The 19,300-nt window shown below is 38.5% G+C and overlaps 1 protein-coding gene across 4 annotated transcripts in view; it reads left to right on the top strand.

Moving 5' to 3' along the window:
- Window positions 1–4,433: 4,433 nt before the first annotated feature.
- The window catches only part of LOC114479300 (adenylate cyclase type 1-like), a 95,562-nt gene continuing 80,695 nt past the window's right edge, over window positions 4,434–19,300 (top strand). For all 4 annotated transcript variants that reach the window (XM_028472905.1, XM_028472904.1, XM_028472908.1 and 1 more), the window contains exons 1-3: window positions 4,434–5,373; window positions 16,976–17,125; window positions 17,462–17,580. In XM_028472905.1, coding sequence (XP_028328706.1) covers window positions 4,765–5,373; window positions 16,976–17,125; window positions 17,462–17,580 — 878 coding nt within the window. In that variant the 5' untranslated portion in view covers window positions 4,434–4,764. The remainder of the gene's footprint in view (window positions 5,374–16,975; window positions 17,126–17,461; window positions 17,581–19,300) is intronic.

The raw sequence follows: 19,300 nt of genomic DNA, 5'->3' as shown, positions 1-19,300 counted from the left end.
CGTAGCCCAAGGATCCGCCCCCGGGGCACCCCCGCCCCGGAATCGCGCCCACGGCGCCCGGTGCACCCAGCCAGCAGACCAGCCAATCCCAACGCGGATCCACCGGGCGAGGAACCACGCGCCGCGCCCCCGCACACCCGCCCAATACGACCCCCGGGGCGGCCCCATAGTACCCCTCACCCCACCCCCTAGCCATAACGTCCACACCCCGGCCATTGCGGTCGTACAAAAAGCCCCCGAGGGGGCCCCGCCTGGCTCGTCGCGCAAGCGACATCCCTAGCAAAGGTGCGCCCCAGGGAGCCAAGCCAAGGACCCGCAAGGGCCGACGGAGCAACCCACAGCCACACCCCGCCACCCAGCAACCCAGGAGGCAATCGCCGACCCCGGGCAGCAGCCACCCCCAAAGCTACCCCCACCCCGGATCCCCCCGGACCGGAGCCAAGGACCCCACCACCCCAGGCCCCCCAACGAGACCACCCCCCAGCCAACCCACCCGGCACGGCACCGCCCGTCCCCCAGGCGGGAGCCACAGCCCCCCCACCAGTGCCCCAGGCCAACGGGAGCCCCCCAAACCCAACCCCACAGGATGGCGGGCGCAAGAGCAAAGGAGGAGGAGGGGGGGAGGACGAGACAGGGGGACAGGGAGCAAGGGGAAGGAGCGGCAGGGGAGCACGCAGGGCCCCAGCCCCAGAGACCAACCAGATGCGCATGCAAGGGGCAACGGCGCCAAATCAAACAGCCCCGGGACCCCGTGAACACCCAGAAGGAATGCACACCCGTGCTGAGGCAACAAGGCACCCCGGCAACCCACCCCAGCCATCCTGACCAAGACCACCCCAGAGGCCCAAGGCGGCCCCGGCCTACAGTTGGGCTAGTGCGTTAGTAAAGAGTGGTGCTGGCAGTCGCTTGCAGGCTAGATCATCAGGCTTTTAAAAATTTAGATTTAATGCAATTAAAAAAGGAGTCCAACGCTCCTCAAAGCACGTTATTTTTTTTTGTTTTCTGAGAGCAGACATCTTTTCCATGGAAATAAATTCTGTGAGGAGATTTTGCCATTGGTTTATGTTTAAGGATTTTTTGTCTTTCCAATTTAGTAATATTGTTTTTTTTGCTATGGCTAGTGCCGCAAGGATTGATTGTGATTGGTTTGCTGGAGGTTGAAGCATTGTCAGGTCTCCAATCAAACAAAGATTTGGAGATAAAGGAATTCTGTAGTCCAAAATGGAGGACAGTTTTTCAGTGATTAGAATCCAAAAGTGTTGAACTGGGGAGCAAAGCCATAAGGCATGTAAATAGGAATCCGCTGTATTCTGGGTGCACTGAGAGCAGATGTCTGTTGCTGAGAAGCCCATTTTATGCATTTTCTGTTGGGTAATGTGGGATCTGTGGAGGACCTTGTATTGAATTAGCTGAAGGTTTGTGTTTTTTGTCATCTTAAAAGTATTACAACAAATTTCTGCCCAGAAATCAGTGCTCGGGGTGATTGAGAGTTCGGCCTCCCACTTCGCGATTGGTAAGTAATTACAGTTAGTGTTCGAAAGCGCTCTGTATATTTTTGAGAGTTTTTTTGATTTTGTTGAGATTTTTTTCATATATATAGCCAGTTCTGGAGGTTGTAACGTAGTTAAGTCTAGTGGAGTGGTTTTCTTTATTGTCTCTGTTACTTGTAAGTACTGTAGAAAGTTACTTTTATTTATATCGAATGCTTGGGTTAGATTGTTATATGACCTGATCTTGTCATTTTCAAAAAGGTCTTGGAGATGAGTGATTCCACTCTCTTCCCATGTCTTCAGATAGAGTGGTGTTTTTTTATTTTTAAAGTCGGGGTTGTGCCAGATTGGAGAGAGTATACTAGTTTTTAATTGGCCATTTGTGATGTCCAGGGCTTTCCACCATGCAGTCAGTGTGGAGGCAATTAGTGGGTTTTTAAAGCAGTTGTGATGTTTGAGGGTCGCAGTGATAAAAGGGAGATCAGAGAGTTTAATGTGTTTGCAGTCTAACTGTTCTATTTCTAGCCAGGTGTTGTAGTATTCTTTTGGATTTAGCCATTCTGTTAAATATAGTATTTGGTTTGCTAAGTAATAATGCATGAAATTAGGGGCTTCTAAACCACCCTCGTCTTTGTTTTTTTGAAGGGTAGAAAGGCTTATTTTAGGTTTTTTATTTCTAGTATAGAATTTTGTAGTTGTAGAATCTAATCTTTGAAACCATTGTTTTGGTGGTTTCAGTGGTATCATTGAGAACAAGTAGTTTATTTTTGGTAAGATTTTCATTTTAACTGAGGCTATCCTGCCAAGTAGTGAGATGGGGAGATTGTTCCATCTCCGCAGATCTTCTGTGACTTTGTCCAACATCGGATCATGATTTAGTTTAATTAATTCATTTAAGTTTGGTGATATATTTAAGCCTAGATATTTAATTGTATTTGTGGTGGAGGGGTGTTGTGGATTTTGGTGTGCAGGATTCCAAGAGTTTTTTGTCAAAGGGAGGATTGATGATTTTGTCCAGTTAATGGAATAGTCTGATAATTTAGAGAAGCTGTTTATTAGATTAAATACTTCCTCTAAAGAGGATTGCGGTTCTTCCAAATAGAGTAAAATGTCATCCGCGTAGAGATTAATTTTGTGTTCTGAGATGGATGAGTGGATTCCTTTAATAACAGAGTTCTGACGTACAGCTGCTGCGAGAGGTTCAACGAATATTGCAAAAAGCAAAGGTGAGAGTGGACAGCCTTGTCTGGTTCCCCTCTGCAGTGTGAAGCTTTGGGATGTTATTTTGTTTGTGGTTACTGAGGCCTTAGGTTTATTGTACAGGGTGGAGATCCATTGTATGAATGATTCTCCGAAGCCAAATTTGCCAAGGACAGTTAGGAGGAATGACCAGTTTACTCTATCAAATGCTTTTTCTGCATCGAGTGACAAGATTATTGTTTTCTTTTTAGAGTTCTGTGCCATGTTGATCACATTAAACAGTCTTCTCACATTGTCTGTGGAGTGTCTATTTTTAATAAAACCTGTCTGGTCTTGGTGTATAATTGACTGTACTACTTTCTCTAACCTAGATGTGAGTGCTTTGGAAATAATTTTTAAGTCTGTGTTAATAAGTGAGATGGGACGATAGCTTGAGGGTAATATGGGGTTTTTGTCTGGTTTAAGTAACAATTTAATGTTCGCTGTATTCATGTGACCTCCTACATGCCCTACAGTTTCCCTCTTTTAAGGTTTTCTGGGGGAATAATAAAATGAAGACATACAGAGCCACATGTTCATGTCAGCATCACTGACTTAATAACGGTTTCTACGTGGTGTTGCTGATAATGTAGTGAGTTTTTGTCTCAGTCCACCTAATGAACATGCTTTACAGAAACATCACACTCATCACACTGAGATGTGTTGAAACACGTACTCATGCGTACGTAAGCCTCCATAAACTCTGAAAAGAATCAAACTCAGAGCCTTTGTTTACTTAAGAACAGGATTGATGCGCTATTATTAGACAACAGGAAGCTTGGATGTCTTTTAAAGTCATAAATAATTTCCCATGCTCCTTCTCTCCACCCTGTACCAGTCATTTATGGAGCTCTGTTTCTATTAATAACTCAGTGTTTGGTATGTTGCCAAATACTTTACCTCTGTTTCTATTTTCTCTCCTTCCATTCATCCCCTGTCTCTGTTGCCCTGTCAGCTTGTATTGACTCGTTTGATAACAGTGCAGATTTTTTGAGAGCTCAAAGACAAACAGCAGAGAGAAGCAGAGGATGTGAGTGTCCTGGTAAGCACGGCCATCCATCTGTCACCATCTTCTAGCCTCACTGGCATTGACGGGTCATGGCAGCAGCAGCAGTAGCAGCAGCAGCAGCACAGCAGCAGCAGCAACACAGCAGCAGCAGCAGCAACACAGCAGCAGCAGCAGCAGCAACACAGCACAGCAGCAGCAGCAGCAGCAGCAACACAGCAGCAGCAGCAGCAACACAGCAGCAGCAGCAGCAGCAGCAACACAGCAGCAGCAGCAGCAGCAGCAACACAGCAGCAGCAGCAGCAACGCAGCAGCAGCAGCAGCAACACAGCAGCAGCAGCAGTCTATGAAGGATGATCCCCTGAATGCCAAAAGGCTGCTGATGGTTATACCTCACAGCCAGTAACACCAGTGAGCTGAATGGCTGGTGTTGGTGAGCAGCACATGAAATAATAAGTGCTGCTGTTTTTCTGTCAGAGGGAGAAAAATGGCTTTGCACGTGGTTTGATTGTGAAAACGTGGAGAGTGAATGGAAGCTGTGCGCGCACACACACACACGCACACACACACACACACACACACACACACACACACGCACGCACGCACGCACGCACGCACGCACACACACACACACACACACACACACACACACACACACACATACACACACACACACACACACACACACACACACAGTAGCTGAGTCGCGTCTTATCTTCACCTCATAATGCGCAGGCGTGATCCTATCTGAGCCTGTAACCATCAGAACCAACGAGACGTCGTGCGCGCAGCTCGAGCGGATGGCACAGTGACACCACCGTTTTTCCCACTTTATTTGATTTTTTTGTTGCACACTGTGGGTGAAATGAAGCGTAGTGGAGGCTGATCTCTCCGGTCCAACCTGTGGATAGAAGCGTGTGCGTGTGGCCACCCGCAGCTCTCTCTCCGGGACGCACTGCCTCCAGCCAGCCGTGCGTCTCCTCCACAGTCTGATCCGCCTGTGTTGGGCCGAGAGCAGGTATTCACTTTATGAATGGCACTGACATGGAGGAAGTACCGTTTCAGAAAGTCAAAACCAGGCGGAAGAGAAGTCACTGTCCATCAGGGGTCCCCCTGACCACCATCGTCTGTGAGGACGAGTTCGACTGCAAGGAACTGGAGTCCCTGTTCCAAAACTACAACCTGAAACTGGAACAGACCTCCACCCTCAAAGCTCTGGCTGTCCTCATCTTCATGTCCTCCACTCTAACCCTGGTGGAGTTGCTGTCCGGCCCCAGCCTCACCATCTCCAAGGGGTCCCATCCAGTCCACTGTGTCATCTTTGTGTCCTTGTTCATCGTAACCAACGTCAAGTATCTGCAGGTGACTCAGCTTCAGCAGATAGTCAACCTGACCCTGCTCTTTGGCTTCACCTTCTCCTTCCTCTGCTGCCCTTTCTCACTGGGGGCCATGGGAATGGAGCCTCCCACTGCCCCTGAGCAAGGCGTGTGGCAACTCATCCTGGTCACCTTTGTCGCCTATGCGCTCCTACCTGTGCGAACACTGTTGGCTGTTGTGTTTGGAATAATGGTCTCAATCTCCCACTTGATTGTGACTGCCACTTCTGTCACTGCCAAAACACAGAAACTGTGGAGAACGGTGAGTAAGCAGCGACCCACAGCATCTAGATTATATGTTCATCTAATCTCAGGCTGGGCCATATGGACCAAAACTCATATCACAATATTTTTCCTTAAAATGGTGATATACGGTTTTAGTCTTGATGTTTTTAACCAAAAAAGTCTGACCAGAAAGACAATTCTGGGTTAAATTTGCTCATAAAAAATGTCACACAGACTCATTTATTAACAAACAGCTGCACAATATGTGTCACTTTTGGCTTTTTCTCCTCTAAGGGACAGCACGTGTGAGTGAGTTGTGTAGTGTGGCTTGTTTAGGAGAAGGTCTGGGTTAGAACGCACTCAGTGATCAACTAACGAAAGCAGCGACTCCTAAAACAAGTATTTTAATATAAAATAAGCTATAAAATATATATCTCAGAAATACAGAAAAAGGAAACACAGTTTGACTGTACTCTATGAATAATATTAAACACTTATTTTGTGTGTGATTGTATAAATAAAAACAAGTGAAAAAATATAGAGATATATCTCGATATATAGACGATATTGTAATTTTCTATATTCTATTCTCAATATATTGCCCAGCCCTAATTTAATCTCAATAATTCCCTGAATAATCTCTGTAATATTCAAGGTACATCTTTTAAAATAACTGTAGAAATTGATATTCTTGACCAGTTCAGCACCAAGGACAGCTCTTTGTAGGCTGTGCCCTCAAATAAGGGCAAACTCAAACGAAGCTGTTTTCATCACTTTCAGTCCAGTGTTGAGGGCTACGTAAAACTCACCATGATCTCAAATGTGCCAGATTGGAAAAAAAATAACCGTAAACAACAGGAACTCCCTCTAATTCCACTTTGCTGAATAGTAATTGTTTCCATTGAATGGAGTTGTAAGTGCAGGTGGTTTCCCTGTCATGTCTCAGTCTGCAGTGAACCCATAGTAAACTACTACTGCTTCAATAAGAACATGTGAAAAGTCATATTCAGAAGTTTGAGGATTAAATGTTGACACTATAACAGCATTCTGCATTATTCTCATTGCAGAGTTAAAACACATATATGGTTATGTCTAAATCAGTCTTAGACTGTTTGTCAGCTCTGTGACGGACTGGTGACCAATTCATGGTGTGCTCTGCTTTGGAAGAAGCTGGGATAGGCATTGGTACTCCATACAGCAGTGGTTCTCAAACTTGTTCAACTCAAGTACCCCATTTTCTTATTTCTGAATCCAAGTACCCCCTTTGTCCAGATTCAACATTTTGCATATATATATATATATATATATATATATATATATATAATTTCTGGTCATCCCCCGCCTGGTGTGGGACGAAGACTGACCCTTTGTATTTTCAGTTCATGTTCTAATAATCTAGTAATCAAGATCATTTCCATCATCATTATTATAATGATTGTTTTTAACCAAAAATACACATTTTAACTTTCAACATTTTTAATGCTTTTATTTGTTAATTTTCCACTCTTTCTCTCAAGTGCCCCTCGTTGTGACGCGTACCTAGGGCTGGGCGATATGGATGTCGATATTTCTGCTCAAAATGGTGATATACGATATACAATATAGATCTCGATCATTTTAAGTCAAATTAAATCTGACCAGAAACACAATTCAGGATTAAATTTGCTGATGCAAAATGTCACACAGGCACATTTATTAACAAACAGTTGGACATTATGCAGCACTTTTGGCTTTTTCTCCAAAAAGGGACAGTACATGTGAGTGAGTGCTTTATTGTGAGTTGTTTAGAGGAAGGTCTGGGTTAGGATGCACTCAGAAATCCATATAACTGTCCTTTTAATGTTGTTCTGAGAAGTAGTGAAAGTAGCGACTATATATACTGTATATATATATATATATATATATATAGTCGCTATATATATATATATATATATGATAATAATGCTGGGCAATTTAAGGCGTTATTATTGCGTTCACACAGTAATTAATTAACCTGGACAATTATTTTATCACTTTTATAACGCAGTTTTTCTAATTATTATTTTATTTTGAAAGTCCGTTGCTCATTGGGTTGGATGTTGTTATGTTACGTGATGAAAAGCTGGAACAGAAAATAACTTGTGGGACAGAAACAAGGAGAAAAGTACCGAGCTCTTACATTTTAATTTTAAATAGCTTCCAGACGACCATGTGGATGAAACTAATGTTATTTGTAGCTACTTCAAGTCCCAAGTATGACTTATACGCAATACACACTGTTGACGCTACCAATGCACCCACACAAACAAACAGCAAACGCAGACTTTGACAGTCCACATTGGATGCATCGTGTGGGGAAGCATTGATAAGCAAAAGCAAGACACGCTAACAAATGCCATGGAGAAGTGGATAACTACAAACTGCAGGCCGATAAGTATCGTTGCAGATGTTGGTCTGAGGAACGTTTTTAGGATCGCAAACAAATGACAGCAGGTATGAGCGTTCCTCAAGACGTGCCATCACGAGAAGAACACACGAGTTGTATGAAAAAGAGTTGACGATAAAAGCGACGGCGTTACAACGTGCACTCTCTCATTGGACACTACTGGTGGAGATGAGTAGGGAGGTCCCGATACAACTTTTTCACTTCCGATACGATGCCAATATTGCAGCCTTGCATATTGGCCGATACCGATATCGATCCGATACATTATCAGCACGAATCATACAGTACATACTTTTACTACTTATTTTGTAGTGTGGAATGTTCGAAAAGGCTTGATCTAGTGATGTTACTCAAACAGAGAACAATAGTCAGCAATTCAAGTTCACTTCAGTCATTTTTACTGTCAGTGTATGATGGGAACAACTGAGGGCGGGGCCAAAAACAGCAAAAACTTATCGGAGCGCTTATTTTGGAGATTTTTTTACAGATGAGTAAGAAAATGTAACGTTGGAGGAATGGATAAATGCCATTAATTCTGTCATTGTCAATCTTTTTATTCATTTATTTATTTTTACTCAGATTCTCCAAAGAAAATCTAGTACAACATGGAGTTCAAAGACGAATAAGTCTCCTGCAGAGGAAATCACAGCTTTGTCCTTTTTTGTGTGGTCAACCACTTCATCTTACTTATACATGGACACTTGCTAGTGAAAACAGCCTGTTTGTGCTGCTTCCTAATAAAATAAAAATGTTTCTGCTGTTACTTGTTTAGACAAAAAAGAAAAGTGATTTAAAAATGTTGCTGTTGCTCTGACGGTTGATCCTGGCTCTGGACTCTGGGGGTATATTATGTTTTACTGCCGTGTAAAGGGAATTTTGCTCTTATTTGTTTGTGTTAAGTGTTTACAAGACAAATGTTATTGTACTTTTGTTCATACAGCAGTACTTTTCAAATAAAAGTGTGCAATACACTACGTTTTAAATTATTATTGAATTTTGCGTACAACACTGCGATTAATCGCGATTCAAAATTTTAATCGTTGTCCAGCACTGATATATATATCGATATAGGCAATATTGTAATTTTCTTTATCATTCAAACAGAAAACTTGATATATCTTGAATCTGGATATATTGCCCAGCTCTACACGTACGCCCATTTGAGACAGTGCTCTAAAGAATAAGGAGGAATAGATAATGGAGGGATGGACTCCATTAAAGAAACGTACACTCTTGCTCTTTTAAATATTAATAACAGTCAGTGGAAAATGTCTTTAAAATCAGCTGCATTTATTACAGTTTAGTGGTAGAGAGAATCCCAGAGGTCCAAAACAGTACAATCTGCATGCTCACAAATGTTTCCTTGTGGATATGTTTGTGTCTTAAAGGAGCTGGTTAGACATGAAGAATGAGAGCGACATCCTGTCACCACCAAAAATAGGGCAAACTAAAAGGACACGCACATGCACACCCACACCACATGCACTGCTTCATTATATGCTTGAGGAATGAAGAACTGGGCATGCATGCCATGTTGAGAGCACTGTACTGCATATTTATCTCTGTACCTTTTTCTGTCTCAATAACACACACACACACACACACACACACACACACACGCACACACACACACACACACACACAGACACACACACACACACACACACACACACACACACACACACACACACACACACACACACACACACACACACACACAGACACACACACACACACACACACACACACACACACACACACACACACACACACTGTATTCCCACTCAATTCTGGCTGTAGGAGCAAAGATATATCACATCGCTCATACCAACCAGGTGTAATGGAACATTTCTGCCCACGTGCTGCACATGACACAGAGATTGGAAGTCTCAGACACCAATTTGAGATTTGATCAGCTCTCATCACACCCTCAGAAGATGACAGCACCTCAGCCTTTTTTCTCTCTATGTGCTGAGATACCTGCACATCCGTGTGAAGGACAGCGTTAGCCAAACTACCACAGATAGTTAATCCATTAAGCTTAGAGATGAGCTGTGTGCCATGAGCCTGCACCGCCCAGGCCTGCACCAGAAGACTCAGGACACATCCCTCCTTTAGCACATTCATCAAATGCTTCATTATTATAACAGCTTTCACTTTAATGTGATGGTTTTTTTTTGTCATCAGTAACAGGTACCGCTGTTTCTCAAAAATAGATAATATTCTTTACAATGAACTTTATTCTTTATTCACAAACATGACAGATTGAAGAATACTATCAGCTTTGTAATATGGGGCGCCGATTGTAAAGTTGCACATGCTAAAATAAACAGCAACCTTTCCCAACATTTAGCAACAAACATGTTTAAAAAACGTGTGAGAATTTTTTTGTTACTTTTGACCATATATACAGCAATATTTGTGAAATTTGTTATATTTACTTTTCTTGTAAAAAGTAATTCAATGGTAAATCTAAATGTCAAATCTAAATGTTGCATTTAATTACATTTTAAATCTAAATGTTACATTTAAATATATACATTTTAAAACTAAATGTTACATTTAAATATAAATGTTAAATCTAAATATTCCATTAAATATAAATGTTAAATCTAAATGTTACATTTAAATATAAATGTTAAATCTAGATGTTCCATATAAATATACATTTTAAATCTAAATGAGCTTTTATTTTGGTACTTTAGGTGAATTTGCATATTAGCTAAATATTTAGTTTAACCTGACATTTAGATTTAACTTTTGGATTTAAGATTAAACATTTAAATTTAACATTTAGACTTAACATTTAGATTTAACATTTCGATTTAACATTTCGATTTAACATTTCGATTTAACATTTAGCATTTTTTAAATTCTGATTTAAATTTAACATTTAACTTTTAGATTTAACAATTATGTTAACATTTAGATGTAACATTTAGCATTTTGTGATTCTGATTTAAATTTAACATTTAACTTTTAAATTTAACATTTAACATTTAACATTTAACATTTACATTTAACATTTAACATTTAACATTTAACATTTACATTTAACATTTAACATTTAACATTAACGTTTAACATTTAACATTTAACATTTAGATTTACCATTTATGTTTAAACATAACATAACATTTATATTTAAACGTAACATTTTACATTTAGATTTAATGTTTTTTACGAGGAAAAAAATATTACAAATTTCACAAATATTGCTGTAAATCTGGTCAAAAAGTAACATTAAAACATTCCCATATGTTTTTTAAACGTGGTTTGTTGCTAAATGTTGGGAAAAGTTGCTGTTTATTTTAGCATGCGCAACTTTACAATCGACGCCCCATATTCTAAAGCCATTTTTTTTTAAAAATATGCACATGCGAAGCTTTGATCACAAATGTTAAAGATACTCTAAAACAAGCACAATAGAAACTTTCATTAAAAACACAGCAAGTTACTGTCAGTTTGCATTTATGTGTTACATATGAGATGCTAATCAGAGTGTTTAATCAGAAGTATAGTCTTATGTTGTAGTAGTTTGTGTAAATGACAGTGCAGCCCTGCTTTTGTTAAACAGTCTCTTATGATTGCAATGTCACTATTACTTATAGACAACAACAAAAATCTATTTACCTGACAGTAAGTGGATAAGATAGATCACCGCCAACAGCGTTCTCAGGTCAATTATGGCCTAGTAGGCTGAGCAGAGACGTTAGTACAGTTCAACAATTAACTCAGATGTCAATGTTTATTCCCTCTAGACTAAAGAAGAAGCTCGAGCCTCATTTAAACATGATTATACTACTGCCGACATCAGCAGTCTAATATTATAACTCTAGGAAAAATCACAGTCCTGCATTGTTTGTTGAAATGTTGAATTTCAGAAGAGGTGTGTGTATCAGTGTGTTTATGTTGCTAATTAAAAAAAAAAAAAAAAAAAAAAGTGTTTCCTTCAGATTATGGATGTAAAAATTAATTAAAAATAAATAAGGTGTCACGGTTCACATCGATCATCTGAAATTGAATTGCAAAGGGCGCTATCTATTTATAATTTGAAATTCAGGACGCACCACCGTGTTTTAAATCAGAAGTGTGGAAGCATTTTTGTTTCCCCAAGACAAAATGAAAGAAGTGAGAAAGAAAGAACATGTGAAATCCAAGGTAAGAGGGGAACAGAGAGGAAAGGGAGAAACAAGAGAGAGAAAATGAAAGCCATAGTTTATTTATATTCATTCTTTGATATGAGATTTGTTTTAAAGTCCAATTGTTAAGGCACAAAATGCATTTTCAGTTGCACTTTTAAAAAGAAAAGGAATTACAGTTTTGCATAGTTTACTGTAGAGCCAGAATTTAAATGAATAGGCTTCTTTTTCATTTATACTATTTCTTTATTTATTTCATTCAGGATTTGTTTTTAATTAAATTGCATTGTTTTGCATAGTTTTTCAAGGGATTCTTTTGACAATGAAAGATAAAAGAAAATAGTACAGTATTTTTATTTTTATTTTTGAAGAAAAAAAAAAGAATATTTTTCAGTCATCATTTGTCTACAGTATAATTTTGCAAAATAAATCATGAGATAATCGTATCGTATCAGTATTGTGAATCAAATCGTATCGGGAGTTGAGTGAATCGTTACTTCCCTAATTCAGATCTTTCTCTGGGTCTGAAGTCCTGCCTAATGGTTCACAACTATAGACGACATCAATGATACATGTTGTTGCATTAATGCCTTTAAAAATAAATAAATAATAGGTTTATGGTCATAGAGGGCCTCATATAGGGAGATGCCCCTCCCCCATGGTAGAACAAAACACAACTGTATTTTTGTTATTTGATATATAAGAAGTAAGAAATTATTCTTGTGGTCTCCAGAATTGGTGACATTTTTTGTGATTTATCAAAAACACATTTAAATAATCAAATACGTTTACATCCAAACATTTGTTTGTCATATTTGGTACCAAAATGTCAACAATGATGAGACACACCTGCAACAAAACAATTTGGGTCACTTCTAAATTTCTTTTGACCATCAGATGACAAAAAGTGACAAAATAATAGTCAAAAATATTTAGATTCAGGGAATAATTTTGCGCAAGATTGTCCATAACATCGTCAATATACACGGCAGAATATTATTAAGGTCTTAAAATCATTCCAGTCCATTTCCTAAGCTCATAAAATTAGACTTTTGGCAAAAAGAAACCATTATTGCGTGAATATGAATATAGTTCCCTAACTAACATTACCCCCTAATTTTCAGACAAAGTAAAAAAAAAACCCCAAAAAAAACTGAAAAATAAAAATAATAGAAATTAACTTAAATTTAAAATGGACTGGGATGATTTTAAGACCTTAAATAATATTCTGCCGTGTATATTGACAATGTTATGGACAATCTTGCGCAAAAATATTCCCAAAGTCAAAATATTTTTGACTATTATGTCACTTTTTGTCATCTGATGGCCAAAATAAATTTAGAAGCGACCCAAATTGTTTTGTTGTAAATGTGTCAAATCATTGACAATCTTATGGACAATCTTGCACAACATGAAGTCAAAATGAGTCAAAATGTTTTTGTCACGTTTCATCATCTGAGTCACTTACAGATTTTTGGTTAGTCGCGAAAATCGTCACCAGTGTACATCATTAAATTATGCTCAAAAACACCCCTGCCACCAATTCCGACGACCACACAACATGCCAGAAAACACAGTACAGGTAAAGTCTCACTCAGTCATCTAAGATATTGGCGAATCCTGCAAAAAGGTGAAAAATCTCCTGCTATAAAGCAGCAGTTGCGATGCTTTAATAAAGATCACATATTCTTTGCAGTTTTATATATAGAAATATTCATCTTTTAACAGCCTGGTGTTTTCCTGATCACCAAAGAGGTGTTAAAGCAGTGTTGAGTGATTCATGTGTCATGCTGACAAATAGAAAAACCCAGTAACAGGAGGATACAGTACATGCAAATATGAAACTTTACAGTGTAATGCTCATCCAGTGTCATTTACCAGTTTGAAACCACAGCACTGTAATATAATTGTGTAGTGCAACGAAACCCAGTTTGGAATGGTAAATGTTCTATTTATTAATGATTGGCTACCTCACTACATTATGTACTGTGAAATACTTTCCCTATATGTTTTGGGTATACATATATATAGTGTGAAGCTTAGGTTTTTCCCCTTTTTTAGTTTGATCTGGCATTGGGTCGAGAAGATATTATTCACATAATTGTACTCATTTATTTGGTGACTAAGATATTTGTGTAGACTTAACTTCAGTGACTTCTGTTTGCCCCTGTACCATGTCCAGACTTTATTCTCCCAGTTATTCAGCTTGATCTAACCGAGTCAATAATTTATAAATGAATTAGGGATGGACCTCAGAGACTGACTAAATCAACCAGATGATAAGCTTTAGTTCCCTGTAAGAGATTGCTGAAGTGTTATGTTGCTAGTTTCCATGCTTGTTTTTTTAATTTTACTTTTCCTGTTTTTTATTAGAGTGTTTTGAATCTGATTCGCTATGGAATATGTGAAAAAGTGTGTGGAATTGAAAAACGATATAATTTTCGTTTTCAAATTGAAAAATTGAAATTGAAATTAAAGGCATATTTCTTTATCAGGGTCAAGAAGGGATAAAGAAACATTTAAAAACTGGTTGATTTTCAATTTTTGTTTATAAAACCAAAAACCAGAAATACCAGGAGACAAAAAAACAAAAAAAAAAAAACAAAAAAAATGTTGTTTTTTTTATGGTGAGCGGAAGCTGTTTTTTTCAAAATAAGAGCAGATATATGAGGATGCTGCTGTTTTTCTGGCGCCAAAATATATGAATTTTGTTCCCTGCTGTTTAAAAATGTCTTTGGAACCGTATTCCAAAATCATTTTTGATATGGCAAAACAAGGCTTGTCATCTGCAGAAATTGCTGCAAATATATCGCTCCAAAGTGGGAGTTGAAGGGATTTTTCAGCAAGGCATGTGCAGAGATTTTGCACCATTTTCTCTGCATGTGAAACTCTGGCTTCAGATAGAAAGACACAAAGATTTTGCACCATTTTCTGTGCAAAATCTCCTCACATGTCTTGCTGAAAAACCCAAATTCATATATTTTGGTGCCAAAAAAACAGCAGTGTCCTCATAAATGTTGTCTTATTTTGAAAAGAACAACTTCCGGTGTCATGTACTCAGTGCGCATTGTACTGAGATTGTATATGCGCATATATGCACATGCACACTACCGAAATATGAATTTTTGCTAAAAAAAACCCTGATAATTTATTTTTGTTTATTTTTGTTTTCAACGTGAACGGATACGCGTTTTATTTGTTTATTGGATTAGGTTAGGGTTATAATCTCAGTACGGACGTAAATTCAAACTGAGTTTGTAACCGTGCTGAGATTGTCAGACAATCTCAGACCGTAGCAGTCACGGTCTGCGATCGCACCCGTGCAATGTCATGTCATGATTGTGACCATGTGTTTTCCAAATAAAAAGGGAATCACATAATTTTTTATTGGTAACTTATACGCATTAATCAATACAGCCAAGTTCAATTATTTCCACACAGCATTTATCAACTCAATTATTTGTAAACAGGTGTTTGTAATCTATTGTAAACACTTACTGTTAGTTTCCCAGACATGGTGCTTGGCTTGGTTTTTCAGATTCCTGAGCTCCTTCTTGTCGGTGTCTGGTGATGCTAACCATTCATCATGAAGAAGATTAACCTGCCTATCATTTCTTTGTGGCGTTGGAACCTCTCCTGCCATTGCCCTAACTTCAGCACAACAGAAGTTAGAAAAAAGTGCCAAAAAGCACAAAAAGCACAGCAAAAGTATCACAAATTCATTTTCTAATAACATTAACTTTTAACATCAACTCCTTAACTTTAACTTGGAATTTTAATGAACAATCTCAGCACAGCGGAAGTAGCAAAAAGATAAGCGGAAGTAGAGAACAATTAATTTTCCGGTAGTGCGCATGCCCAGATGCAATCTCAGACCGCTCCAAACTCAGACCATGACACTGGTCTTACCATAATGAAAAACAGGCATTTTTTTGTTTTTGTTCTCCTGTATTTCAAAACATTGAAAATCAACTGATTTTTAAATGATTCTTTATCCTTTCTTGACATGGATATAGAAATATCGTTTTTTGTTTTTCGATTTCCTTTTCTGAACGGAACATTTAATGACCAAACAAAACATGCACTGACTACAAAGGTTGAGACAATATAAATGTCAGATTGTTTAGATGTGTTTGAGTCTTGCATATTATCTTTGTGCTTTGATTATTTATTGATATTTATGTTGTTGTAGTAGTAGTAGTTGTAGAAGTCATAATTTAATTTAATTTGAATTTATTGATTATTTAAAAGGGACGACACACATTAATAAACAGGCATTCTGTAAATGACCTTTTTTAATAGCACTTCATACATTCACTAAACACACACATTCACTCAGGGGATAGGGAAGTGTCTCTCCTGTTTTACACTAAAGACAATACTATTTGTCTTCTGACTGTTGGATGTCTCACAGAGTAACATCATAGACACATTGATAAAGATATTTACAGAATCTGTAATAATTTCAATGCATTTACATACAATTTTTATATAATCAGTTGTTAAATACTTTACCTATCTATGGATTACAATAGCAAAAATGCAAACATGCATACACAGCAAATGAGTAGATCTATCCTCAGCAGGGCCGGCCTTGCCGCCAGGCAACACAGGCGGCCACCTCGGGCCCCATCTGCTGCAGGGGCACCAAATAACCAAATAACTTCCTTGCACTGAAACATTCATATTTTATTTTTACTTTTGATTTCACTGTTTTGCATTTGCACTATACTATACCTGTAGGTGTTGCATATAGTGAGTGTATTATTCAAAAATCCGGAAATTTGAATTTGATATTTGTTTTCAGGCTAATATCAGACCGATATCCGATATCGGATCGGGACACCTCTAATTTTGTGTACACACTGTGTATAGACTTAAAATTAACAACTTTTTTTTTTTTTTATCTATCGGCGTCAAAGTCCATTCTGGCCTAGGGCACAGAATGATGTAAAGCCAGCCCTGATCCTCAGTACACAGCCTGTCTGGGTATTGGTATTATAAATTAATATACATGTGTGTGTGTGTGTGTGTGTGTGTGTGTGTGTGTGTGTGTGTGTGTGTCTTTGCAGCTGGTTGCGAACACAGTGCTGTTTACCAGTGTCAACTTGTCAGGCCTGTTTGTGCGCATCCTGACTGAACGAGCCCAGAGGAGAGCCTTCCTGCAGGCTCGGAACTGTATTGAAGAGCGGCTCCGTATGGAGGATGAAAATGAGAAGCAGGTATGTGAACCTGTGCGTCGCCTGCTGAAATGTGATGTGCATTTCCTCCTCTACCCCCCCCCCCCCCCCCCCCCCCCCCTCAAACATTGTGACTCATTTCCACACATTATTCATTTCTGTCATTTTTCATGCCTTCTTGTCTTGCACGTTCCTTCTTATTATTGCTAACAGTTTGTCCTATAATAACTTTGCCCTTAATGCAAAAAGACTTTCTTCTTTTTTTTTCTCCCCTCTTCTCTCTGTACCACACACACACACACACACACACACACACACACACACACACACACACACACACACACACACACACACACACACACACACACACACACACAGGAGCGCCTGCTAATGAGTCTGTTGCCCAGGAACGTAGCTATGGAGATGAAAGAGGATTTCCTGAAGCCCCCAGAAAGGATCTTTCACAAAATCTACATCCAGCGCCATGACAATGTCAGGTAGGACCTCCAGTCAGACGCCTTCAGCCCTGCAGACTTTAAGCAGCTTTAAACTTATCACATTTATACTGAAACAAAATGACATTACACTCACTTCATGAGCAGAAATTGTGGGTAAAAAGCTGTCTACACTGAATACCTGATAAGACGTGTCCTTTAGTTGGATGACCACAGGTGCCACAAGACGGGAGGATATGACCCAGTTTTAACCTACTATTTTAGTGCCACCCAAGGCTGCTAATAAAAATGCAATACATATATATATATATATATACAGTATATCAACTGATTTCTCCTGTTACTTGTAGACTGTCAAACAACATATTCTTGCTCAAATTGCCCCACATTAGAACAAAACACATTAATCTACTTCAAAAAATATTTGGTTTTATGTGGACAGCGCCCATTTCTGGAGATCACAGTGTCTGTCTATTTTTATTTATTTTTTATTTTATTTATTTATTTTGGACAAACAATAACAATTTAATACCATAATAACTAAAACATACAATAAAGCAAAATAAATCCCTAAACTCCCATACACCACATACAATATAATTTATGCTACTCTTAGTACAGTTTAAGAATTGCTTTATAGAAACTCAGACTTTTTATCTGTTCCAGCTGAACCAAAGATCGCAAGGCTCCACCATTGTGATTGGTGAACATCACTAAAGCGCCAGAGACAGAAGAAAAAACCTCAGCCTCTTGAGGTTATGTTATTGCAGTAGTAAAACCTAGATTGCGATTCGATATTGATAAACCTTGCATCCCTAATCCACACACTTTTGTTATGGTTTTCAGCCAAAAAAATGCACATTATTACAGTAAAACACATGGCTGTTTAAGCGGCTATTGTGATTGTGAGACCGACAAACTAGTGTGTGTTTATCACATCAGCAGCGGAGTTAGTCAGCTGTTTCAGCTGTTTCAAACACTCATCGGAGTGTTAAATTGCTAAGTTACGTTCTTGTCATTGTCACCTCTTCAGGAATAGTCCATTTAAGGTGATAATCATTTGTTTTGTCAAACCTCTGCGTCGCATTGGGTCACAAACACGTCAGATCATGTCAAAGGCGATATAACGGCCCCTTTAAGTGGTCTGGACCAGTAAAATAATGATCTATAAATAAATAAAAGTAAAAATGTATGGCTTTGTTATAATTGAAAGAGTTGTTGAAACATTATTAAGATTAATTAATCTATTCTTTTACAGCATGTTATAGAAACCTAACATTTTCGTAAAACAACAGCGATTTCAACAATAATATGCCTCTTAGTTTATTCATACGTAGATTTTCACTTCATAGCAAGAAAGATTTAGTTGTACGGTCAACAAATCATTTATGGGGCCCTACACTCAGTGAAACAGAGTGCCCCCTGTGGTCAAATATGAAACTTTATGAAACAACTTGACACCTTTAGTTTAGACCATCAGGGGAATATTGATGTGTACTTTTTTCAATCTCCAAATAATAGAAAATACAAATGAAATAAAACATCAGGTCCATATGTAGTGCTAAGAGTTTGCACATCATAAACAGTAAGAACACGTTTCTGATCAATACAATTATTGAACACCAAACTAGTTGCTTTTTCTCTCCTAAAGATAATATATAATTAATAAAACAAAATTAATTATGGTGCTGTAAATTAACACATAAAATATAGGCTGTTGCTATTGGTCTGGACCGAACCTCAGACAAACCTGACTATAGTT

Source organism: Gouania willdenowi, chromosome 17, assembly GCF_900634775.1.
Source record: "Gouania willdenowi chromosome 17, fGouWil2.1, whole genome shotgun sequence".
In the NCBI taxonomy this organism is placed as follows: Eukaryota; Metazoa; Chordata; class Actinopteri; order Blenniiformes; family Gobiesocidae; genus Gouania; species Gouania willdenowi.
This window is presented reverse-complemented; position numbering and strand designations above follow the sequence as displayed.